The sequence below is a fragment of the Mustela lutreola genome, chromosome 3, assembly GCF_030435805.1.
Source record: "Mustela lutreola isolate mMusLut2 chromosome 3, mMusLut2.pri, whole genome shotgun sequence".
NCBI classification, from domain to species: Eukaryota; Metazoa; Chordata; class Mammalia; order Carnivora; family Mustelidae; genus Mustela; species Mustela lutreola.
This window is the reverse complement of record NC_081292.1, coordinates 110,236,965-110,264,675: the sequence shown is the minus strand read 5'-3', so window position 1 is coordinate 110,264,675 and position 27,711 is coordinate 110,236,965. Positions and strand designations below refer to the sequence as shown.

General features: G+C 36.7%; 1 protein-coding gene across 1 annotated transcript; it reads left to right on the top strand.

Moving 5' to 3' along the window:
- Positions 1 to 3,165: 3,165 nt before the first annotated feature.
- On the top strand, positions 3,166 to 5,023 carry LOC131826935 (heterogeneous nuclear ribonucleoprotein A1-like). The gene is made up of 2 exons (XM_059166677.1): positions 3,166 to 4,393; positions 4,587 to 5,023. Exon 1 carries the CDS (start codon positions 3,181 to 3,183, stop codon positions 4,141 to 4,143), a length of 963 nt encoding a protein of 320 aa, XP_059022660.1. The 5' UTR covers positions 3,166 to 3,180; the 3' UTR covers positions 4,144 to 4,393; positions 4,587 to 5,023.
- The last annotated feature ends 22,688 nt before the right edge of the window (positions 5,024 to 27,711 follow it).

The window sequence follows — 27,711 nt, the reverse complement described above, 5'->3', positions numbered from 1 at the left end:
ACAGGCAGAGATCACAAGTAGGCAGAGAGGCAGGCAGAGAGAGAGGGGGAAGCAGGTTCCCTGTAGGGAACCTGATGTGGGTCTCAATCCCAGGACCCTGGGATCATGACCTGAACTGAAGGCAGAGGCTTTAACCCACTGAGCCACCCAGGCGCCCCCACAGTGAAGATTTTTAAGTTTAAAATTAAACTGTACAAGTTACAAAACTTTACAAATGCATAAATAGAAATATATATGAATGCATACATATCACATATATAATTTTATTATCCCTAAAATCATCAAGATTTTTTACACTAAAAGCTTGTCTAAATAAAAACAAGACCCTGTGCCTTTGTTATAGGTGTCTCAAACTTGGTAGCAAGCACTTAGAAGATACTGTCTGCTGGTTTTCAGGCATCATAACTGAACCGGAAAATGCTCTTGAGAGCATTTTTCTCCAAAAAGAGAAGTTTAGGATATAGGCTTCTGCAGCAGCAGAAAGTTGAAAAACGTCTCCCTTTCCAAGAAAGAGGTCTGAGGGAACAATTAAGGTAAGTTTATTATTTATGGAACATTCATATATTAGTTTGGAAAATACAAGCATCAGGATTGACATTTACATTCTTTCTAAAGGCAAAGACGTGCTGACCTTCTTTATAAAATTATATTTTTGAGGGGTTTTTTATAGGAGCAGATAAAAATTTTGTGTTGCTATCAACTTGCTTATTCCAGATGCATGTTTAATAAGATTTTCAAAAACAAATTAATATAAATAAAAGAGTACAATAACACAAACAGATGGACAGAAACAGTCCGAAGAGGAAAAGTCAACAAAAGTGTTTCTTTTCTATTGTTTTAGCAATCAGAAAGTTCAGATATTTCCTTCCCACTAACAGAAAACTGTCCAGATGCAGAGTCATAAAAACCAACATAAAGTGCTAACGAGATTGAGGAGGTATTGGTAATATGTCTCGACTCTGAATATTTCATGATTTGTCACGATTCTGAGGGTGTCAGGATTTACCTTTCTTGTAACTTGGTCTTCAAAGACATAATAAAAGCGTGCAGACAAACCTGTGGCATCTGATGGTATCTTCAGCAAAAATGTCCCAGGATCCCTTCATGCTTTAGAAATCCATAAAGAAAACTACAGTTGGAGTCAGCTGTAGATATATAGTGGGTTTTTTGTTTGTTTGTTTGCTTTTATTTTTTTATTATCTGTGGACTGCGGTTTCATATATGTCTAAATGCTTACTCTCAAAATCCTCTCAAAATAATCTTCATATAGCTTTCTATAGCATTAGTCACCACTTTGGATAATTGAAACAGTCTCTTAATAGGCTAATGTATCATACAGGAATGAGAATATTTTGTATTTAATAAAATGTTTTTATTAAAAAAATAAGTTCTGCTTTGCATAAACTTGGAGAACATAGACCATTAAAAAATAGGAAAACACCATATTTCCATCACCAGCAGACTCACTATTTTTTTTTTATCTTTTGTTATACCCTCTCAGACCCTTTTTATGCTTATGTATGAATACATATTTCTTTTCACCAAAATGAAATTACACTATACCTGCTGTTTCATAACATGCTTTCTTCAGTGAATGATCTCCACTTTTCCATATATTATACTCAGGTCTATAAGCAAATTTCCCCAATGTCCCCGAAATGTCCTTTAGAGTCTAGTTTCTCTCCTCAAGGGCTGCCTCCACTACTGGGACAGTGGGATGGGCATTTCTTTGAGCTCTGATACCATCAAAATTGTTTCCCATAAAATTTTCTCCTCTTTTTCTCTACTTTTTTCAGCACCCATGAATTTTCCTTTTTCTGCTTAGATATGCCCAAAGTTTTACTCATCCAGGATAGGGCCTCTCCAGACAAACATGTGTTTGCTGTATTTTTTTTATGGTTTTTATTTTTATTTTTATTTTTATTTTAGTTTAAATTCAATCAATTAACATATAATGTGTTATTTGTTTCAGGGGTACAGGTCTGTGATTCATCAGTCTTACATAATGCCCACTGCTCATCATAAGGCATACCCTTCCCAGTTTCTATCACCCAGTTACCTTCCCTTCCAGAAACCCTCAGTTTGTTTCCTATGATGAAGAATCTCTCATTGTTTGTCTCCCTCTCTGGTATCTTTAAGTCCTGCTTTCTCCAGTCCCCCTCATCATATCTGGATTGTTGCCATTGTATGTACCACCCTCTGATGAGTCCACTGTATTGTGGTTTCCCTCTCCCATGCTACTGGTTTTGGGGGGGATTTCCCCTAATTCCTACATAATTGGGCTTCTGTGACTTCTTCAATTTCTCTCCCCTCTCATACCAATGAAGGTGTAAGTTGTGGAGCTCTCATTTATTCCTCTGTTTGTTTCAGAGTTTTGGAAGGAGAAAGATCTATGGCTCTGGTTACTATCATGTTTTTACTAGAATCCAGAACTTTAGGTTCCTATTGCTAATAACCACCAAACCCAAATTCAGTTGTTGGATTATTGAATTTGTTGGATTATAATAGGCCCTGAGGTTATATCTGATAGTGATAGTTGAGTATTAAAAGAGGTAGGTAGGGCCTGGGTGTGGATTGCAACTATGTGCCACAGATCTCAGTGTCCATCCCTAGGGTTAATAATAGCAAACTAACTTCCATTGGTTTAGGAAGCATTGTCTCTCAACTGATAAACTAATACATTCTAGTACATTGATGGAGTATTTACTCTTGAACCCTATTTTTTAAATTAAAGATGGTAATAGGTGGAACATGAGAGGTAATTTGTACTAACGAACATTTCATTCAGGTACCCTGGTTAAGTCTGTGCCAGAGAAAGAAAAGATAGGTGGACATTATGCCAATGATTCTTGTAAGCAAATGGACTTGATCCATTTTATGTTATGCTTATAATATTTTTTCTTATAGAATCTCAATAATTGTCCTTTGAAGAAATTTCTTCCAGAAACAACCCAGGGATGCTAAAATCACATAACATCTTTGTTAGTATCATTAATGAGTCTCTATTGTCTTCCAGACCAAGACATATTTTTTTATTAAACAAGACATACTCTTTAAATTTTAATGGTTTTATGGTTATATTTTTGCAAAAAAAAAAAGTATTAAAAAATCTAAATGTGCTTTTCTGCCTGTGGACGCCGCCGAGTAAGCATCGTTCAAGTCTCCCCTCCCACCGCCGTCATGTCTAAGTCAGAGTCTCCCAAAGAGCCTGAACAGCTGCGGATGCTCTTCATCAGAGGTCTGAGCTTTGAAACAACCGATGAGAGTCTGAGGAGCCATTTTGAGCAATGGGGAACACTTACGGACTGTGTGGTAATGAGAGATCCGAACACCAAGCGCTCCAGAGGCTTTGGGTTTGTCACCTATGCCACTGTGGAGGAGGTGGATGCAGCCATGAATGCAAGGCCACACAAGGTGGATGGAAGAGTTGTGGAACCAAAGAGGGCTGTCTCAAGAGAAGATTCTCAAAGACCTGGTGCCCACTTCACTGTGAAAAAGATTTTTGTTGGTGGCATTAAAGAAGACACTGAAGAACATCATCTAAGAGATTATTTCGAACAGTATGGGAAAATCGAAGTGATTGAGATCATGACTGACCGAGGCAGTGGCAAAAAGAGGGGTTTTGCTTTTGTAACATTTGATGACCATGATTCTGTAGACAAGATTGTCATTCAAAAATACCATACTGTGAATGGCCACAACTGTGAAGTAAGGAAAGCGCTCTCTAAGCAAGAGATGGCTAGTGCTTCATCCAGCCAAAGAGGTCGAAGTGGTTCTGGAAACTTTGGTGGTGGTCGTGGAGGTGGTTTTGGTGGGAATGACAACTTTGGTCGTGGAGGAAACTTCAGTGGTCGAGGTGGCTTTGGTGGCAGTCGAGGTGGTGGTGGATATGGTGACAGTGGGGATGGCTATAACGGATTTGGTAATGATGGAAGCAACTTGGGAGGTGGCGGAAGCTATAATGATTTTGGCAATTACAACAATCAATCCTCAAATTTTGGACCCATGAAAGGAGGCAATTTTGGAGGCAGAAGCTCTGGCCCTTATGGTGGTGGAGGCCAATACTTCGCCAAACCACGAAACCAAGGTGGCTATGGTGGTTCCAGCAGCAGCAGCAGCTATGGCAGTGGCAGAAGGTTTTAATTACTGCCAGGAAACAAAGCTTAGCAGGAGAGGAGAGCCAGAGAAGTGACAGGGAAGCTACAGGTTACAACAGATTTGTGAACTCAGCCAAGCACAGTGGTGGCAGGGCCTAGCTGCTACAAAGAAGACATGTTTTAGACAATACTCATGTGTATGGGCAAAAAAACTCGAGGACTGTATTTGTGACTAATTGTATAACAGGTTATTTTAGTTTCTGTTCTGTGGAGAGTGTGAAGCATTCCAACAAAGGGTTTTTTTTTTTTTTTTTTTTTTTATTTTTTATAAACATATATTTTTTATATACATATATTTTTATCCCCAGGTCTGTGAATCACCAGGTTTACACACTTCACAGCACTCACCAAAGCACATACCCTCCCTGATATGAGGAAGTGGTGATGCAACATGGAGGCTTAAGTGGGTAGAAGAATAAACCAACAAAGGGTTTTAATGTAGATTTTTTTTTTTTTTTGCACCCATGCTGTTGATTGCTAAATGTAATAGTCTGATCATGACGCTGAATAAATGTGTCTTTTTTTTTAAATGTGCTGTGTAAAGTTAGTCTACTCTGAAGCCATCTTGGTATACTACCCCAACAGTGTGAAGTTAGAATTCCTTCAGGGTGATGCCAGGTTCCATTCGAAATTTATTTGCAACCTGCTTGGGCACAGAAGCCATTGTCTCCACAAACCTTGGTGTAGTTGAACTGACAGTTAATGTGTTGTGACCTGGAGTTCACCATTAAAAGGTCACCCAAGCAAAGTCCTGGAGTTTATTTGGTTATTAATATGATTGTTGGCACATCCTATGCAATATATCTAAATTGAATTATGGTATCAGATAAAATTATAGATGGGATTAAAGCTTGTGTATCATCCATTATCATGTGTAATCAATAAAAGATTTAATATTCTCTTGAAAAAAAAATCTAAATGTAATTTGAAAAAGTCTTATAAGGTATATTCCAAATATATTATTTAGTCTGATTATTTCTTTAAACAAAATAAAAATTTCCCTTGATCGTTAACTATTATCATTCCTACATTAGTCATTCTTATTTAAAAAAATTCACTTAAGCATTTCGATATAATTTCTCCACCTAACAACTTTGCCATATATATTTACTATTTTCAAATAAATTTTGGAATTGATGAAGTATAATTTCACTGTGAAGTATGTTTTTATAATTCATAGCCTTTTCAACAAATTGTATTTTCTCTATCGCAAATAATTAAAATACATCTACTTCACGCCACATTAATTTTAATTGTTTTACCATAGGAAAGCAAGTCTACATGGGATATTTGATAACTTGGAAGTTTCAGGGCTAAAGCAAGGCCCATTCCTCTGAGGGGGCAAAATGGATCCTGCCACTAGAGGACGCTGTGCAACTAGGGAACAGAATAATAGTTTCTCAGACAAGAGGGATGACATTTACAGATACAGATAAATGAGCAACATCTTCCTAGGAACAACGCCAAAGGCAAGGGAAGCAAGGGCAAAAATAAACTATTGGGATTTCATCAAGATCAAAAGCTTTTGCACAGCAAAGGAAACAGTTAACAAAATCAAAAGACAACTGACAGAATGGGAGAAGATATTTGCAAACGACATATCAGATAAGGGACTAGTGTCCAGAATCTATAAAGAACTTAGCAAACTCAACACCCAAAGAACAAATAATCCAATCAAGAAATGGGCAGAGGACATGAACAGACATTTCTGCAAAGAAGACATCCAGATGGCCAACAGACACATGAAAAAGTGCTCCATATCACTGGGCATTAGGGAAATACAAATCACAACCACAGTGAGATATCACCTCACACCAGTCAGAATGGCTAAAATCAACAAGTCAGGAAATGACAGATGCTGGCGAGGATGCGGAGAAAGGGGAACCCTCCTACACTGTTGGTGGGAATGCAAGCTGGTGCAGCCACTCTGGAAAACAGCATGGAGGTTCCTCAAAATGTTGAAAATAGAACTGCCCTATGACCCAGCAATTGCACTATTGGGTATTTACCCTAAAGATACAAACGTAGTGATCCAAAGGGGCACGTGCACTCGAATGTTTATAGCAGCAATGTCCACAATAGCCAAACTATGGAAAGAACCTAGATGTCCATCAACAGATGAATGGATCAAGAAGAGTGGTATATAAACACAATGGAATACTATGCAACCATCAAAAGAAATGAAATCTTGCCATTTGCAACAACATGGATGGAACTAGAGCGTATCATGCTTAGCGAAATAAGTCAAGCAGAGAAAGACAACTATCATACGATCTCCCTGATATGAGGAAGTGGTGATGCAACATGGGGGCTTAAGTGGGTAGGAGAAGAATCAATGAAACAAGATGGGATTGGGAGGGAGACAAACCATAAGTGACTCTTAATCTCACAAAACAAACTGAGGGTTGCTGGGGGGAGGGGTTTTGGGAGAACGGGGTGGGATTACGGACATTGGGGAGGGTATGTGCTTTGGTGAGTGCTGTGAAGTGTGTAAACCTGGTGATTCACAGACCTGTACCCCTGGGGATAAAAATATATGTTTATAAAAAATAAAAAATTAAAAATTAAAAAAAATAAAAATAAAAAAAAAATGTTCTCAAACATGCCTCCACAAAAAATGGCCAATTTACGTTCTTACACTTGTCTGAAAATTCCCAATGAACTTTACGTGCTACAAACATTGACTATTTTTCATTATGACTATATTTATCATTTACCAAATATATTTATTTTGAGCACCAAAATAATACAACCATTTTATAAAATTCAGAAAACATAAATAAGGAAAAAAGTAAATAAAAACTGCTACAATCTCACAGATCAGTAATAAGCACTGTTAACTCTTTACGTGAGGCATTTAGTGTGTGTATAAGTATCTACACAGAGAGAGAGAGATTTAAGGGTTTCTTCCCCACCCCCCGACAATATTATATAGTTTGTTAGCTTTATTTCCTGAAGTATTTGTTTTATTTTAGAAGATGAATAATATGAGAATAGCATGATTAAGTTAATTCCACTATTATTGAAAAATTACATTGTTTTTAATTTACTATTTTTTAGATGTATCAGTAAAAACCTTTTTTAAAAAAATATTATTTATTTATTTGACAGAGAAAGAGAGAGAAAGCACAAGCAAGATGAGCAGCAAGCAGAGGGAGAGGGAGAAGTAGGCTCCCCACCAAGCAGAGAGTCTGAAGTGGGGCTCAATCCCAGGACTCTGGGATCATGACCTGAGCTGAAGGCAGAGGCTTAAACGACAGAGCCACCCCAGGCTCTCTGAGATCCATTAGTAAAAATGTAAAAATACATCTGGGATTTCTTCAAAATTAGTTCTGATAAATGATATTGAAATATCGATGGGCTGGATACATATGAACTTTTGAAACTACAACTTTTGAGACCACAAATTATTGTCTACTTAATTTGATTCTCTCTTTTAAAAAAATTAATATTTTATTTACTTATTTAAGAGAAAGAGAGGGTGCGTAGTGGGAGAGGCAGAAGGAGAGGGAGAAAGAGAAGGAGACTCCCTGCTGAGGAGGGAGCCTGATGCCAGGCCAGATCTGAGGACCAGGACAGTGGGTGGGATCATGAACAGCAGACCCTCAACCCTCTGAGCCACCCCAGGTGCCCCTAATTTGATTTTGTCTTACAAAACATTCTTGCTAGTCTGTGGCCGGCCACATGCCCTTGAGGCAAAATGTCATGCGACAGAGCTCTGGCAGTAAGACCTAATTGTAACTGGATGTATGGAAAAGTTCTTATTTTAAAAGAAGGCTGAAGTTGTTGGCATCGTTCCCTTTAATGTTGGAATGTGACACAGGGTTGAGGTTTTAGCAGTCCTGTTGGGAATGGCTAGATATGCATGCAGGCAAAAGAAGAAAGAGAGAGAATGGGGATGTGTTATTATGGAGCTATCACACAGCCCTGGACTTTCTATATCCAGTTTCCTCATTATGTGAGAAAATAAAACATCCCAATTGCTTATGTTACTACTACTTCAGCTTTTGCTATGGACAATTTAATTCTTAATTGAAAAAATAGGAAAATGCCTTTGAGAAAGGTCTATTCCCACCAGCTATATATTAAAAAGCCTATTTCACTGTGCTCTTAGTGCCACTGGATATTTTGTGTTTCAACGGATTTTTTCTAGTTTAAGAGATGATACATTTTTATTTAAATTTACATTTACTTGATTACTATCATGATCAATGACCCTTTATACCTTTAAAAATTATGTCCCTTTGCGGATGTGTGGGTGGCTCAGTTGGTGAAGTATCTGATTTCAGCTCAGGTCATGATCCCAGGGTCCTGAGACTGAGCCAGTGTTGGACTCCCTGCTCACTGGGGAGCCTGCTTCTGCCACTCCCTCTGCCTCCTCCCTGCTGCTCAGGCTCTGTCTCTCTCTCTCTCTCTCTCTCTCTTAGATAAATAAATAAATAGATAGATAGATAAATAAATAAATAAATAAAATCTTTGAAAAACCAGTATGTCCCTGTTGTCTATTTTTCCACTAATGTATTTGCTTTACCTAATTTACAAAGTTTCCTTATGAATGGAGACTATTAACCTTTACTTTACATATATATTTTATGATTTTTCTATTTTATTCTTCATTACTTATTACAATTTTTATTTTTGTGCAAATTTATTATTTTTTCATTGTGGTTTCTGTTAATACTTCCATGCATAGGACATCCTTGAAGTTTTTCTGTCCCCAAAATCAAATATTCACCCTTCTTTCTGGATATGTTTTAATCAGAGTATTTCATCTAAGTCTTTTATTTAGCTAAAGTTCAGTTTCACATGAGGAAAGTATACAACTGAAGTTTTTTTCTCCCCCCATGGTGAACTATTTATCTTCATATCTTCTATCAAACAATAATTTATATTCCCATCTTGTAAATACTTTATTTCTCATCTTGATTTATTTTATGTTCTATTTTCTGTTTCCTGATTACTAAAATAACAATCTCACAGATGTCTATTGTCTACCAGAATTGCTGTTGAGTGATGAAACAAACATCTTTGTCCAAAAGAAATTAGTTTATTTTGGAAATAATTCAATCATTTCTTTTAGTAAGATGTGATCGGAGCTGGCAAAAGGGATCACCTCTAGGTATTCTCTTTTTCATTCTACTCCTATATGGGATTATAAATCAAAACCATCTTTCACACATTTCATTGTCTAGATCATTCCAGAAAATGTGTATGTATCAGCTACCAGGCTGGGGCATAATGTGCTTGGTTTGTGTGATACTGGTAAGATTGAGTTACAAGTGTCATGGCCTCTACTGTGACCTGCCTTCCTGGGGATTTAGTTCTCTTGATTTTGAATGTCATCTAGCTCTGCTCATGATTCCAGAATGTATGGTGTCCTAGTGCCCTCTGGAGCCTTCTGCAGAATTCATCCATATGCTACGTTAGCTCAGTCACCTTGCAGAAATACCTATGATGCAGCAACCCCTCTATTAGGTCACCAGCAGGACCTGCCTGAAAGGAATGATGTTCCCCAGAGAAGGAATGTAACCATGCCATCAAAAAGGTTTTCTACCAGCCCAGGCTTTCAAGCAAGATACAGAATCTGTCAAACTGTCAGAAACCCAGCATGGAATGAGTCCATACGAAGCCAAATCACAGTGCTATTGTCAGAGGGGAACTTCACTGACCTTATTCTTTTTCTTGAAATAAACAAAAATAAAAGTTTTCAATATCACTGCTTTATTTCCTGGCTCCAATGGCAACAATGTTCCCTTTTATGATCAAATGAAGTTAAAATTATATTTTTAAAGGAATTGCTATGTATTTTGTTTGTTTGTTTGTTTGTTTGTTTTATCTCAACCTCTGAAATCAAGTGGGCTTTGTGAGCTAAAACTTGAAAACAGAGTAATGTCACCCTTCGTAAAAAGTCTCAAGCAGTGATTGCAGGATCAAGCTGGGGAAGATTTCCATTTGAGTTTCAGAGGAAAAAAAAAAAAAATTAAGAGCACAAAATATTGACAGCTGTATTTCCAAGGATATCCTTCTTTGGTGACAACAATGGTTTCAATAGTTCCGTATATCCCCAATTTCTTTGTTGCAGGTCTCAGAGGAATAAATACTTCTCATAGAACACCACTATAAAGTTTATCTGGAATTTAGCTCTGAACACCTGGCACTCTACTATTCTGATGTGCCAGGCTGGACCACACAGAGTTCAACAGCATTCTTTTCTGCCTTTCCTTATGTGAGGCTGACAACCAGTGTGTACACATGGCTATGTTCCCCTGGGCCTAAGTCAAATGTCAGTCATGGCCCTAGGAACCTCAAAATGCCCAAAGCGAGAAGGAGAACAGAAATTTAAAAATCAAGGAGAAAGAAAAAAAATCAAGGAGAATGGGAGTGTTTGTCAATCATTCTGATACATCTATATTCCTCCCACTAAAAGGTAATTGCCTAACACCATGTCTGCAGTGTCTGCTAGAGTTACCACAAAATGGTGCCAAAAACGTTGCATGCATACACTTTGGCATATGAGAGACACTATGATTAGAGAAGCCTCAGTCTCCCACTCTACGTTAGTGGAGTTGAGGCTAACTAGCATTCAGTAAATGAAGGTGACATAGAAAGATTCTTCTGGGACATGACACTTGATTAACTAGGCTTATGGGCCTTGTACCCCAATTCTGCATTGTATAGAAGTTAAAAGGAAAGAAAGTTTCGGTAAAAATATTTTTAACTCTTTTTTTTCTTTTTGAGGTGTGTGTGTGTGTGTGTGTGTGTGTGCACGCGCTCGCGGGCGTGGGTGTGTGATAGCCAACTTTCTTTTGATGAGTATATTGAATGGTTAATATTAAGATATAATAATAGACAATTTTCTAAAATGTTTCTGAAATAGACAGGATTTGACATTTTCTAAGTAAGTATGTGACTATCTATCACCACCTTTTGGAGGCTAATAAATATTGCACAATGAATCTATATCACAGATGTTACATCTGTCCCTAGATGCTAGTCTTATAAAGAGATTATAATTGTGCTCCTGTAGTGGGAAAGTCACTTCCATTTTTCTTTTGCATTTAAAAATGTTTTGTAATTAAAATTATCTGAGGTATAAGCTAGTAAGAGACTTTTCATATGGATGAGAGATTATAGGACTTCACATGTATATGACAGCATATATTTATAGAGTAAGTAACATCTAACTCAATATAATCCTTTAATGAGACCAAAAAAAAAAAAAAAGTTTAGATAAGTACTTCTGCCAGAATGCAGATAAACACTGTGGTTGTTTGTCTCCAAGACCTGGGCTCTTGCCATTAGATTTCTAAGAACACTTCCCCACTCTCTCTGCTTGGTTCATTCATCTGTTCAAAGGATGTACAGGGAGCTAGAGAAGCCCCCCCCCCCCATGCCTCCCACCCTATGTCTTGCTCATGCATCCAAGTTCAAGTGTGCTTTGTCCTAAGCACTGCAGAAGAGACAGATGCCTTAACAGAGTTCTAGTTCTCCAAGAGGAAACACCAAGATGTAATGGCAGCAAAAATAAAGCCCGAGTCAATCTCACAGTTGGTACTGAATTTAACATTTCCTTTCTTCTGCTTCCCCTTGAAACAGGTCCTTAACTCTGTATTAGCTTTACTAGTTCCTTTCCCTTCCTTTTTTTAACGCCAGAATAATTGCAATAACTATAATATAATTATAATATAATAATTGCAATATAAATGCAATAATTGCCTTTGTTTCTGGAGTTTCCAAGATAGGCCCTCATTCTGATTTCTAAATCCAGGAGTTCTGATCCCCTGGGATAGTCTCTATTTGGAATTTGTCGTCAGTCCTTTCATTCTTTGAATGTCAGGAACTCAGTCCTCACCAACACCCACCGCATTAGTTTGATGAGATTTTTCACATCATTAGGTTTTTGTTTGTTTGTTTTGCTTATGTGCTTGGATGTCTTCAACTACATTCTGTTCCAGTTTTGCTCTTGCCCTTTAGGATTGTTCACTTCCTGACATCTCCATCTCGTCTTTGGTTCTATTCTGGATTTCTGCCCTTGATTGCTACCTAAAGCTGGGAAGTCACTATGATCTCTTCATCTTCTGCTTGGGGACCAGTCGTTACTTCACATTCTTCATAGTTACACAGTTGTCCTTTGCCCATTCTTGGATTTTCTTCCCCTCAATCTCTACTTTGACCTTGGGATTTTGGGGAATTCTTTCCCTGGACTTCATATCCCAGAAATTACTTACTTTTTCCCTGACCACCATTACCCACTACCATTTATAATCATCAGGTAACATTTACTACATACTTACTGACAAGTAGGTAAGTACTAATAAGTATCTAATATTCATTACCTTGCTCAAGCCTTCTAAAATCTATGTAAAATAACTATTAGGATCATCCAACTCCCCACATGAGGGTTCATCCATATTAGGCTCCAAGTTCTTTCTGGAATTAATTTAAATGAATTTTTGCTTTACAATGGAAGAACCTGGGGTTTAAGGAATAGTTTGTACCTTCTCCAAAAGGCAATTAATCATAATAATAGCTAACTTTTATTAGGGGCTTATTATGTTCTAAGTGATATTCTAAGTGCTTTTACAAGTATTAGTCATTTTGTGTGTGTGTGTTTTCCTTACCTGGTCATTCCACTAGAGAAAAATACAAAATGTTTCTGTGTTCTTAGAAGAATGTATCTAGTGCTGCAGGGAAGGAAAAAACTTTTCATTTACCTTCCTGCATTCAATAGCTGGGTCTAAGAAGTGAACTAAAAACAGACAAACAATAGAAAAGTTACATAAATTTATTGAGTTTTAATACTATGTGCATGGTTGCATCATAGGGAAAAAAGAAAAAGTGATAACCCAAAAAAGCAAGGAGATTTGTGAGCTTGTGTGTAGAGTTCATAAGGGAGGGGGAGTGGGAATGTAAGCAATTTAGAGGAGAATAAATGGTTTTTAGGAAAGATGAATATGCCTTTAGAAAACCAGATGGGAAATGAGACAGTCTGTGACAAAGTTTTTCTGGGTGTGCTGTTGATTTCTAGTCTCCTGTCCTGTGATAAGAGTCAATCTTCTCTAGCTGATGAGACTTCCAGGGAGGGGAATTGATGACAATCAACTTTATTTTGGAGGAGCTATCTCTGGGCAAAAAAAAAAAAAAAAAAAAAAAAAAAAGTGGGTTCAGAGAATGCATCTCTGAATTTGCTGTTTTTTAAATGCCTTCAATTCAAAATAATCAATATACCTAAGCAGCATATTTTGCAGTGGCATGTCCTGAAGTTCTTCAAGACAAATGGGGCAGAAATTTCAGAGGCAGCATATTCAGTAAAAGCAAAACTTACTATGAACCACTCCTTACCCTAATGATATCTTCCACCAAGTTATATGTTAGCAAAGGCTGTGCAACAAGTCTCCAAGGGTGCTATAGAGTGGATTCCAGAATATGTTAAAGTTTAAAAAAAAAAAAGGTAAAAAAAGAAAGAAAAATCTGTGCTGTCTTTAACAGCAAAACACTTTGGGTAAGATAAATCTAAACAAAAGAAAAGAGATAATTGGACACTTGTCTTGTCCTTATTTATGTAAGAAAGCATGGTGCGGAAAACCCTGATGGGAGAATTTTATGTAAGTAGAAATTCAAGGGTGGTATGGAGGCACAATGATTATTTTCACCGACTACTCTTTACTCTGACCAAAAATTCCAACACCCTAATTGAAGATATATTCACAGAAATTATTTTTTCCACTCAATTTCCTCAAGCATCTTGCATTAGTGGCTTTCTATGTTGGTGGTTTCCTAAGCCACACAATTTGATTACTTTCATGGTAGCCGCATCCTTGAACAAATGTCTTGTATTTATTAAAAACTTACTGTATGATGTTTGGAACTTGCAGTAATTTCTTGGATCAGAAAATATGACTTTCGTGAAATAGAGTGGATTTACTGCATCTGAATTATAATGGGGAGCCTACTGAATGTTATTTCAAAGATTTTTGCATACATTAAAATAACATGTACCAACTTTCATATTTTTTTTTTTGGTTGAGCATCACAAAGAAAGATTAGGTGTAAATACTTAACTTAATCCTTCCCTCCTAAGTGAGTTTCCAGAGATAAGTCTACTTATCCAGATCATAACTGCAAAGGATGCTCCATCCTGTACTTAGCAAACTTGTTCCCTTAGGTATTCCCAAGGCTTTGTCTGAAAACCAACAGGAAAAAATAAAGTCAAAGAACAAAAAGAAGCATATTAAATACTGTAAGTAGTCAATATAAAATAAGATAAATGTGTCTGTAAATTGTATTTCATTCTGAAATTCTAGAATGGAAAAAGAAGGCTGCTTTTACAGGGATTTTTGTTATGAAGTCCAACATTTTACAGATCAGGTCATATTCTCTCCAGAAAGGAGCTACAAAGCTCAGTAGACAAAATCTGGCTTTTGAAGTTGGAGAACTTAGTATATTCAAGCTCTCATCTGCCACTGGGTGACCTGAACAACTCTCATTATCTCAATCAGACTACTTCACTCATCTGACAATCCAGGAGATGGTAATAATACCCACTTCACAGGGTTATTACAAAAATAAGTAGAATAATTTGTGATAGTGTCTTGTATTTATTCAAGAAACATTTTCTGAGACTATTAGGACCAGTTACCAAGGTTATAAAGATGAATAAAATAAAGAAGTAGTTTGTGAAATTTAAAGCAATACACAGGACACCTGGGTGGCTTAGTTAAGCATCTGCCTTCAGCTAGGTCATGGTCATGGGGTCCTGGGATGGAGCCCCACGTAGGGTTCTCTGCTCAGTGGGTAGCCTGCTTCTCCTTCTCCCTCTGTTCCTCCCCCTTCTCTGTGCTCCCTCTCTCTAATAAATAAAATCTTATAAAAAATAAAGCAATATACACATTATATAGCTTTATTCAGGGTCTTAATTAATATATCATTGTCTACTATATAGTTTAATCCTGATATTTAACTCTAGAATTTCAAAATAATCTTATTATACTGAACAGATCAAATGTAAACAGTAACACAAAGGAAAATCAGTTACATAATTTCTAACAATGCCCAAATCCAGCCCTGCATACCCTCTACACACACTTATTTCTCTCTGATCACTTTCAGTATACAAAACTCCTGCTTCATCTTGCTTTCCTTATACTAAAACACAAGCGCTTGGCTTCTTCAAATTGCAGGGAACTGGGATGATGCTTCATTGTTGGCTGATTTGGGAATTAAACTGTACAATGACAGAAAGACAACAAATTGTCATTGTAGTGGGTGTTAGAGAACAATTAGATGTTTGCATATCAGAAGAAGAAACATCCTTAGTGCCTCTAACAAATGCATGAAATCAAGCAATTTAGGAGTCTCAACTAACAAAACCATCATGACACACTTGTTGTGAGATTCTCTCTGTGTTTCCAGCTAATGCTGCTCTATCAATGTTTTGAAACAGCTAAGATATGAATTCTCAAAGTATGTAATATGATGATTTCCAGGTAAGAACTTCTAAACATCTTCCTTCTATTTCATCTTTTCTTTTATCACCATCTTCATTAATTATGTTCATATGGTAGTTGGCCATGTCAAGCTCACCCTGTGTGTTTCTCTTTTTTTTAGGGGGATCTGTAAGCTGCATCTTTAGGATTGTGTCACCTAGCTATTATGTTAAAGTGAAGTACTGTCCTGCGTATAGGACCTTAAGTGTCAAAGGGGTCTCTGTGCACGTTCCAGAATTTGAGGAGTGCAGTAGAATGTTCGTTGTTTACTAGACAAAAATCACTCAGCTTCATAGTTTACATGCACACATATTTTCATGCAGACACAGATATGGTGGAATCCAGGCTCTGCCATTTATTTACTATGTCAAATTTACCATTTAATTTTTTTAAACATTTTTTTTAAAGATTTTGTTTATTTATTTGACAGAGAGAGATCACAAGTAAGCAGAGAGACAGGCAGAGAGGGAGGGGGAAGCAGGCTCCCCGCTGAGCAAAGAGCCTGATGTGAGGCTCAATCCCAGGACCCTGAAATCATGACCTGAGCTGAAGGCAGAGGCTTAACCCACTCAGCCACCCAGGCGCCCCAACTTTACCATTTAATTTAACTTTCTAAGTTTTCTTTTCCTCGTCCAATATATGTATATATCATACAATAATGACAGCACACACCTAAGTGGTCGTGATGACCTTTTAAAAGCTGGATACATGTCATGACATTATTACCCTGTTTGATATTTAGTAATCTCTCAATGCTATAAATGTTCTTGTACATAATCATAGAGATTAGAAGTATCCTGGCAGGCTTTCTGACCTAAGGACAACAAAGATATCAATCTTAGGAACACACAGAAGTCTGCAGAGACCCAGAAAAGCAAAACCCAAAAATAAACCACCCAACGACCAAAGGGAGAAAAAAAGTCATGAAATAAACATGTCCATCATGCTCATGATGTGACAGGAGTTCTACACACATTGTCTCATTGAATTCCATCCTAACATAACTTTTAAAGAAGAAATTATCACATAACTTATTTGAAAGAAAAAGAGTCTAGGAAATAGATAAATTACATAGTTGTTGCATCGCAGAACTAAACTTTGATCCTGTGTCTGTCTGACTTTGTGGTCTTTCTCCCCCACCACAGCCCGAAATGAGATAGCAGGCATGCTCACAATAGGAAGTTGGCAGGTAATACCTATTCAGTGCAAACAGCTGAGCATATTGGATCATAGCAGTGACTAGATTGCATCTGAGAGCACTGATAAACATCTCTGATTCTCCAACAGGGGTTATTTCTCACAGGAAATGCTTGGGAACTTCACCTCCAAGGTACAACACAAATGACTGGGTCTCACTTTATAGATATGTGTCTACCAGTGACCACGTTTATCTGAGTAGGTGATCAAAGAGCAGTGTTGATAGAATGTGCCCAAGAAGCAGAATGCCAGTGACTCCTTATGGTCTCAATGTTATGCCCGAGATTTTTCGTCCGAGAGACCACCAAGGAACCAAGCACCGATGCAATCACATGAGGGTTTATTTGACAAGCTTAAGCTTGGGCCCAAGTATACCCGACACAGCAGAGTAGGGACTTGGACCTCAAGCCAGATTACAGTCAGAGTTTTTAAAAGCAGAGTAGGGGTGGACTCGGCAGTAGGTGAGGACAAAGGGGGTGTTCAGAAGGGCTATCAGGGTAAAGAAGACTGTCAGGATATTGAAGCCCTGGCTACTCTCAAGCCAAGGCCGTTTTTCCCTTTAATGAGGCTCTAGCTTGAAGACAATTGGGAGTCTCCTGGTGGAATGTCACATTCTTGCTATCAAGCATCCTTGTTAGCAAGATTTGGGTTTAGGAGAAATTTAACTTTATTTACTTTTCCTTCTACCTCAGCTTCCTTCAGTTTTGTTTATGGAGGGGAGGGTGACATTAGGGCTTAAGGAACTGAATTATTTGTGTCTGGAAATTGGGCTATTGAAAAGATAGCTTCTTTGTTGTAAATCTCAAAGACATTTGTAAACCTAGGGAGATTCCTGTCCCATAGGATTGTGATCTCTGCAAGTCAACCATTTGTTCTTCTTTTAGGGCAGCCAGGGGTGGCTGAGGAATGTCACACATACTACCAAGGGGAGGGGAGCAGGTGGAGAGGGGGTGCAAGGTGTCAACCTCCGCTTTGCCAAGATGGCTGTACTTCTGTCAGGGCTAGACTCGAGGTGAGTACAGCCTTGTTTTTCTTGGCCTTCACATCAACATCATGAAAGTCATACAATAGCCAGTCTAATAATTAAATAATAGTATTTATTATAGGACGGTGCTTCTAGGTCAGACCTATAATGGATTATCATCCTCACACTAACACTGTTTTTTGTAAGATTCCTGCAAGACTGCTCTTAGTGTTCCTTTTCTATAGGATTAAAATGTAAGGCTTTAAAAGACTATAATTTGCTGCATGTCATATGATTAAATGACAGAGGATTCAGATTGTATTAGAAACTGAGAAGGGTGCTTGGCCAGCAGGCAGGGCACAGGAATCCAACTCATATCAGAATTAGTAAAACCTCCAGTAGATTATTTTATCTTTCAATATCTAGTAGCATGCCAAGAAGAAAGAGCACTTGACACTGACAAAGGATTCTTTGTCTTTAGTTTTGTTTCATGTTAGAAAGTATAGCCATGGATATATTCAATTAAACTATTTGACCCTCAGTATCCTCAGTCGTAAAATATGGGAATAATATTTCCCCTGTCTGTTTTACTGGGCAGTAATAAGACTATAATGAAATCATGAATTGGCACTACATAAATTCAAAGATAATATGCAAATGTGACATTATTTTTGCCTATCTCCCTGGAGCTACATTTGAATAAAATGGGTTAATACATATAAAAATGATACCAATTAGAATAAAAAAATCAAGAATCATTAAGGATAAGTGTAACCATTCCTGGGAGGTATATAGGTGTTTGAATATTTATATGGGAAAGTGATTGTTGAGCTTTGCATTCTCATTGTTAATATTATCCAATAATTTTTTAATAATTATATTTATTAAAAACTTTATACTTTTTCACGTAAAGAAAACAACACTTACTGGGGATAGCTGACTTTTCCAGGACCATATAATTAGTTCACAATAATAATGGGACCAGGATTTGGATTCTGTACTTCACAAATTTATGTGTTTTTCCTAATGACAGTGCCTTCTTATATAAAAGTGGATTTTTATATGTAATGGAGGTATGTTACAAAAATTTATTTTTTTCTTCAAAGTATCTGTATTTTAATAACCATCTTTTAGCCCAAACTTTTTACAAGGCACTTACAAAGACAGTTTTCCAGTTCTCTAATGACTTATATAGAAAGGTATTTTGTTTGTTTGTTTGTTTGTTTTGTTGTCTTTTTTTTTTTTTTTCTGCTTTAATAGACCTTACTTCTGTTTTTGGATATTCCCCCATAACTCCTGAGGTGGTCCCATTTTCAATCTCCCTCCTTTCTTCGATCTTCCCAACTTTCTCCAGATTCCTTGTCCTCTGAATAGTAAGCCAGGGATTTATTCTCTCCATTCTGCTGTGTGGTTCCTGAGACTAAATTTGGCTGTGTCTAGTGGCAGGAGGTTGGAGAGAGGGGAAACAAACAAACAAACAAACAGGGATCTCTCCAAACGTTTGGGATCACAGTTCCTCTAGTCAGAGAGAAGCATTCTTGTATTTTGGTATTTCAAGTGCCTGCAGAGTCCCTCTTTGCACCCTCACAGAATTGGGGAAAGGGCTAGGAAAGAGAGAAAAAGGGGGCAGGGATTTCTCTCACTAGCTCTGCCCTGCAGGGATTCCCCTTCCAATTGGTTGGATTTAAAATTAGGGCTTCGGGCGCCTAGGTGGCTGAGTGGGTTAAAACCTTTGCCTTTGGCTCAGGTCGTGATCTCAGGGTCCTGGGATCGAGCCCCACGTTGGGTTCTCTGCTCAGTGGGGAGCCTGTTTCCTCCTCTCTCTCTGCCTGCTTCTCTGCACACTTGTGATCTCTCTCTGTCAAATAAATAAATAAAAATCTTTAAAAAAAATTTAAAAAAATAAAATAAAATTAGGCCTTAGTAGGGAGAGGCTGGTGGGGTTATAGACATTGGGGAGAGTATGTGTTATGGTGAGTGCTGTGAAGTGTAGCAATTTCACAGACCTGTACCCTGGGGCTAATAATACATTATATGTTTATAAAAAATTTTAAAAATTATTAAAAAAATAAAATAAAATAAAATTAGGGCTTGTATCTGAAATCTTCCTGTCCATAGCTGGTGCATGTTGCCAGGAGTTATTCTGCTTTTAAAGGTAGATTGGGAGAAATAGGAAGGAAAAAATAACAAATTCACCATCACATAATTCATATTGATAGAGATAACATCATATAAATACATTTTGCACAGGTAGGTGGTTTGCTTTGCTAGTATAGGAGCATCAGTGAATCGAATAAACGACGCAGTTATCAGAAAGACAGAATAAGAAGACTTCACACTATGATAATTTACTAACCTAATAGATTTCCTGCTGAGACCTAAGTGGTCATATACTTCCATAGGTGACTTTCTTCTGCTAAGGCTTAACCCTTTTTCAAAAATTTCTAAATTTGAGTTTTAATTTTTACAGCTTTATTGAGATATGACTGACATATTACTTTTCATAAATTTAAGGTGTACAATGTGTTGATTTGGTAACGTCTGTGTTGCAAAATAATTACCTGGGTGCCTGGGTGGCTCAGTGGGTTAAGCCTCTGCCTTCAGCTCAGGTCATGATCTCAGGGTCCTGGGATGAAGCCCCACATGGGGCTCTCTGCTCCGCAGGCAGCCTGCTTCCCCTCTCTCTCTGCCTGTCTCTCTGCCTACTTGTGATCTCTCTTATCCTGTCAAGTAAATAAGTTAAATCTAAAAAAAAAAAAAAAATTACCACCATAGCTTTAGCTTGCACCTACAACATATCACATAATGACCATTTCTTTTTCTGTGGTAAGAGCATTTAAGGTTTATGCTCTTTGTAACTTTCAATTATATAATAAAATATTATTAATTATAATCATCATGGTGTACATTAGATCCCCTGAGCTTATTTATCATATAAGTGGGAGTATACACCCTTTGGCCAATATCTTCCCTACCCTACCCCTGATAACCTTTTGTTTCTGCACTTCTCCCTTTGTTTCTACAAAACATTTTAGATTTCACGTAAAAGTGACATCATATAGTATTTTGTCTTCCTCTGACATCTTTCACCTAATGTAATACCCTCTAGGTCCATCTCTATGTTGTCACAAATGGCACAATCTCATTCTTTTTGTTGGCTGAATAACGTGTGTGTGTGTGTGTGTGTGTGTGTGTGTGTGACATTTTCTTTATCCATTCATCCACAGACAGACACTAAGGTTTTTTCCATATCTTGGAATAAAGCTGCAGTGAAGATGGGAGTATTGTTATCTCTTCAATATCCTGTTTTCATTTCCTTTGGATATGTACCCATATTGCTAGATCTTATGCAGTTCTATTTTCAATTTTTGAGAAAACTCCATACTATTTTCCATAGTGGCTGCACCAGTTTACACCCTCACCAACAGTGCATGTTCTCTTTTTTCCACATCCTCACTAATATTGTTCTTTTTTGTCTTTTTGATGATAACCAAACAGGTGTGAGGTGATATCTCATTGTGGTTTTGATTTGCATTTTCCTGATGACTAGTGATGTCCAGCACTTTTCATACCACTGTTGGTCATATGTATGTCTTCTTTGTAAAAATGTCTACTCATTTCCTCTTCCCATTTTTAAGTCAGGTTTTTGTTTGTTCATTCATTTGTCTGTTTGTCATTGAGTTGTATGAACTCTTTATGTGTTTTGGACATTAATCCCTTATAAGACAGATATGTGACTTGCAAATATTTTCTCCCTTTCCACAAATTGGCTTTTCATTTTGTTGATTGTACCTTTTGCTATGAACGTGTTTTTTGGTTTGATTTAGTGGTGCTTATTTACTGGTTTTTGTTTTTGTTGCTTGTCGTTTTGAGGTCATATCCAGAAAATTGTTGTCAAGACCAATGCAAAGGAGCTTTTCCTCTATGTTTCCTTCTAGGAGACTTATAGTTTTAGGTCTTATGTTTAAGTCTTTAATACACTTTGGATTAATTTTTATAAGTGGTGTAAGATGGGATCCAATTTTATTTTTGTCCATTTGGCTATCTAGTTTTCCCAGCAACATTCATTGAAGAGACTATTCTCCAATTGTCAGTTAGTAGTTGAATGTATAGGCAAGGGTTTATTTATGGGCTCTCAATTCTGTTCTATTAGTCTATACATCTATTTTTGTGCAAATATCCAACGGTTTTGATTACTATAGCTTTGTACTATAGTCTGAAATCAGGAAGTATGATACCTTCAGTTTCATTCTTTCTCAGAATTGCATGGGAATTTGGCATCTTTTGTGTAGCAATAAAAATTTTAAGATGGTATTCTTTCTATGTGAAAAATGCCATTGAAATTTTGATAGAGATTATGTTGAATTTATGTATGGCTTTTTGTATTATGGACATTTTCATAATATTTGTTCTTCTGATCCATGAACATAGAACATCTTTTCATTGCTTTGTGTTATTATAAATGTCTTTCATCAAAGTCTTAGTTTTCAGTGTAAAACCTATCACCTCCTTGAGATGATACAGGTAGAAATGTACCTGTCTTTCCACTCTTCTTGTGTAATTATCCTCATAAATTTGTTGTTGTTGTTCCACTCTGTTGTTAAAACTTCTGAAGTAAACTCTAGCGGTCTCCCAGAGCTGATTTTACTTGTGAATAGTTGTCCAATTAAGGGTCTTTGTTAGGGAGGTGGGGAGATTGAGTTTTCCTGGGTCACCATTTTGGTCTCCTTCAGCACCTCTTATTCCAGAGGAACTTGAACTTCTCATAACTCTACTTTCCCATAGAGTAAGGCTTTCACCACATTTCCCTTCATGCATGCTAGCTAACATTTGTTCCAATTTCAAACCACCAAAACAGACCTGGATTTAGCATTCAAAATTGTGCTGAAAGAATGTAATTATTTTAGAGGAATAATTTCAGGCCAGAAACTGGTTAAGCATTTTCAGGGTTCTAAGTAGATCATAATTATGGTTACTTTTGTTGTCTGGTTACATTGGCCTAGGGAGCACCCAGGTGGCTCAGTCATTAAGGTTACTTTGGCCTAGGGCACAGAGGATTGTTATTTTGAATCAATTTAAAGATTTGTCAAAATATTTGTACCCTTTTAATAAAAATGAAGTGTTTTGTTGTTGACTATGCCATACAAAGCAACTTAAGTTAATTGAACACATTGAAATTGAAGTTGTTTTACTATTTTGTTTTCTTATTCAGTAAACACATAAGGGCAACTATTTATGTCCAGTTGAAATCACTTCCCTTTCACTTGATGACTATAAAATTATAACTTTCTTTAAAAAAATAGAATTTTCTATACATGTCTCAAAAATAATGAATGCTATATATCTTATTCAGCTGACTGATAGGTCAAATAGATTCTATCCAGTCCCTTGAGAAAGATGGCATTTGGTTTGATGATAAATGACACCCTTAAAGAAAAAAAATCCATTCCTAAACTTTGAACATCAGCTAATCCTCCTCAACTACACTTTTTGACTAGATTCTGACAATGGATAAATATGTGTATACTTCAGAAGTACAGTAATTAGAGTTAGCAGGTAATTAGAAAAGAAATATGATTAGATGATAGATAGATAGATAGATAGATAGATAGATGTTAGATAGATAGAACATGCATGGCAGAAGTGAAATATTTTAAAGGAAATATCTTCCTCATGATATAGGGCTTGATTTTGCTGGCCCCATTAGGCACTGACTTGGGGACACTTAGGGAAACATTCTATATGCAGACTGAAATGGAAAATACTCATGAAAGAAGAATATATATCAGAAAAAGGGAAAAATAAAAACTATTAGCAAATTCAATATCAACATACTATTAAACATAAACATTACCATAAATACAGTGCTTTCTCTGAATAATATTGAAGTTATCTTATTAGTATGCTTGGTCACAACCTGGGGGAGATGTTATTAACTGTCCAAATTTTGTGAAACCTAAATGAAGTTCAGAGAAGTTAGGTCCTTCCTCTAATGCTATGCAGAAAGGACAAGTAAATGACAGGGCCTACAGCCCCTTTTCATTGAGCTATACGATAAAAGATTCAAAAGAGAACTAAGTCCTAGAGAATTGAAAGGTAGAGATAAAAATCAGTGGGATAGTTAATTCCCAAGATTGTGGGTGTCCTAAAATCATCTGGAAAGTCAAGATTAGGGCCTGTCTTTACAAAGAGACCAAGATGTGCATATATGCCTGATTATAGGTTGAATAATAATTACAACAAAATAAAACAAAACAAAAACTTATTTAGATGATTCTCTAAGTAGATAGCAGTAGGAAGAAAAGGTGGCATTTGTATCCATAGCTCTCCCAAAACAATTGGAAATGCTCCTCTCTTTGTTAGTATATGATACCAGAGGATATATAAAGGTATTAATTGTATTATGCTTTGGATAAAAGGAGCTACTATGAGAATAGTCTTTCCCTAAAACATAATTTATTCACATTGGATTTTCACTTTTTAAAAAAAAATTTTAGGGTAGGAAAAATCATATTTTCTCTGCCTGAGTTCTTGGGTTTGATCCCCTGTAATTAAAGACAGATTAACAAGAGAAAAGTAAATAGGATTTTATTAACGTATATACCTCATGTATACATGGAAGGTACTGAAGGAAATGGAGAAACTCCCTGGTATAGCCCAAGCCAATAACTTAAATACTACCTGAATTCAGCTAAAGACAAGAGGAAAATGGCAGGGCGGGGAGTTATGGGAGGTTAGCAGGAAAATCTTGGTAAATAAGGCTCACGTTGTTACATAGATTTAAGTCCTGCCTTTGTCATTGATGAAAATCTCTTATGATTTAGAGTCATCCTTCTTTTCCTGGTACAGAGTGGGAGACAAGCTTACAAGTGGAGATTTCCTTTGTAAATGGGAAGTTCCCTTACAAAAGGGTGACTTCTGCTTTCAGAGTTTCTTCTTTGTCTGCAGTTTCTCAGAACAATGCTTATGCCAAGGTGGGCTATTCAGCTACCCTTTGCTTACTTCCCATTTCTCAAAAACATTGAAGGTCATCTCTAAACCAGATTCTAAATAATCTTTCTGCCTAACATTTAAAATTCTCAATTTTTCTCCAGTGTTCATTTTCATATCTTATCTTCAAATCATCTTTCTAACTTTCCACTTCCCATTTAGTTTCTCAACTCAAAAAAGTTAAAATACATCTCCAGGCTCTTCATAGTAGGGTTAATTTACAATGATCTATAAGATAGTCCTTGAAAATATATCTTATTTAGCTTCTCACCTTTTCTTACTAATGGCTCCTCATTTCATCCAGCTATGGTCTTTGGCAGGTTTTCTGATTTCCAGACAGGTCTACTCAGTGTGTTCTGGTGTCTATGGCCTTTTGCAACTCTTGAGTATTCTCATTTTTTAAAAACTTTTTTATTTATTTATTTATTTATTTTTTTACTGAGAGATCACAAGTAGGCAGAGAGAGAAAGGGGGAAGCAGGTTCTATGCTGAGCGGAGAGCCCAATGTGGGGCTCCATCCCAAGACCCTGAGATCATGACCTGAGAGGAAGGCAGAGGCTTAACCCACTGAGCCACCCAGGCCAAGGAAAATTAGTGTTTGAATTAGACTCCTAAACATGCTTTAAATCTGGTAGAAGTCAGAGTTAATATGTCTTGTGCTGTATCATCTATCTTTTGATTGTTTCTTCTTCTTTTTTTAAATTAAATTAAATTTTTGAAATTTAAATTTAATTAATTAACATAGAGTGTATTATTAGTTTCAGACATAAAGTTCAGTGATTCATCAGTTATATGTTTAGATTTCATCATGGTGCCAATTTCAATTTAATTTAACTTGCTTTTATGTAGTGCTTTATGATGTGAGTTGTACTTTGGCAGGCGAGAATTCTACCACTGAACCACCAGTGCGTGAGTTGTACTTTGGGAACACCAGATTTTTTTTTCTTTTTTGAAATTAAATTTGAAATTCTTATTAATTGCACACCACCATGCAAAAGACACAGCATAATGTCCAACCCAAATCCTATTTGTGGCTTTCTCAACCTCTTTTGAACACAACTGGTCTTTTCCTTAGTTCCCACAGATTACATTCACACAAAATCATATTCCCTAAGATATTTTCTATGTTTAATGGTTCAAAATTATAGCTACAACTTTGCTGAGGGACTATGGCATTGGTAAAATTAACCTCCTATCTTTTTATCAGAAACATAAAATGTATGTTTGGCTTACTTAGTACTGTAAATGGTTGTCAAATATGAAATATGCACATTTCCAAGAAGTATAATATAATTTCTGATTTATTTAAACATGAAATTTAAAACAACAGAAAGCTAAGCCATAAAACGTATTTAATAGTTAAAATAAGAAACCTGCTTCCCAGGTAGCTTCTTTTACGGCTTATAACTACATTCATCTCAACTATCATACCTTCTATCTCCAGTACACTGCGCAAATGGACTAATAGCAAGCAAACTATCGACCTTACCTCATCCCAAAGATTTGGCCCTCATCTTAAAAGCAGCAATAAATCCTCACATTCCCCCACACAGCTCATCATCAGTTTGCTGAATCAGCGTTGTGGATCATGCCGACTATATTTCCAGAAATAATGCATTCCTGAAGCAATATTCCCAGATATGCTGAATCAGCATACTGAAGGACAAGCAACACAAAGAGATGCCTTTAAATGTTGTGTCTGAGCCAAAGTCTATCGTGTATTCAACACGTAGACAAACACATACAGGTGGCAAGAGATTTTTTAAGCTAATACAAGCCATACACATGTAAGTGCTTGTAGTTTTTCACTTGATTAAAGAAATTTCAGTTTCTGTCTATGAGGACAGGCTATAAAACCATGAAGTTGTTTTCATAAGTTTCCAAATTTGATGCATTACTATGGTTATAGGATTTGACAAGATGGTCTATAACATTCTGTCTTATTTAAATCAACTTAACTCTGTGATGCTGCCATATTGTTAAAACCTGTATTTTGATTTGTCATGCCTATTTCAGAAATACCACACCTATTGATTGGCAAGATAATCATTTATTGAACTCTAAGAGCTCGTGATCCAATCTATGTTAATCTAGACTCACATTTATTTTTAAAAAAATCTCTAGATGCTTACAGCTAATGGGTTTAGAATTGTCTGTGAGCTGTATCTATTCTTGGTTGTTATCATTATTAAAAAAGCTAAGGAAAAGGCATTATCGGGGCGCCTGGGTGGCTCAGTGGGTTAAAGCCTCTGCCTTCGGCTCAGGTCATGATGCCAGGGTCCTGGGATCAAGCCCCGCATCAGACTCTCTGCTCAGCAGGGAGCCTGCTTCTCCCACTCTCTCTGCCTACTTGTGATCTCTGTCTGTCAAATAAGTAAATAAAATCTTAAAAAAAAAAAAAGAAAAAGCATTATCTTCAGATGTCCATCTTATACTGGGTGTAACCTCCTCCACTGACAAATATACACATAGACATTCCTAATAATCCATAGCAGCTAAAATCTTTGGCATTAGTATGTTGTTTCCATTATGGGATCTCTTTAGAATTTCCAACGAATATGTTTGAAGACCTTCAGGAATATGCAAATCAAGCATTATAATGTACAATTTTATGACTCCTGGCCAATAAAATAGTTTCCTTTGAAATTAAATGAGATCATACATTAAGTAAGAAATAAAAGTCTTACTTAGAATTGGTACTGTTTGATGATCAGGTGGGTATATTCAAGTGCTAAATAACTTGTTCTCCTATGTGAGCTTTACATAATTCATTCTATGCCTCAAAAAATAATTTATACACCTAATGGAATTTTATAATCATTCACAAAGAGATGGAGGCATAATATAAATCCTGTAAGTACAAAGGTTCTATTAAAGCCACATAAACACCCTGTCAACACCAATCCATCGGTTTTTA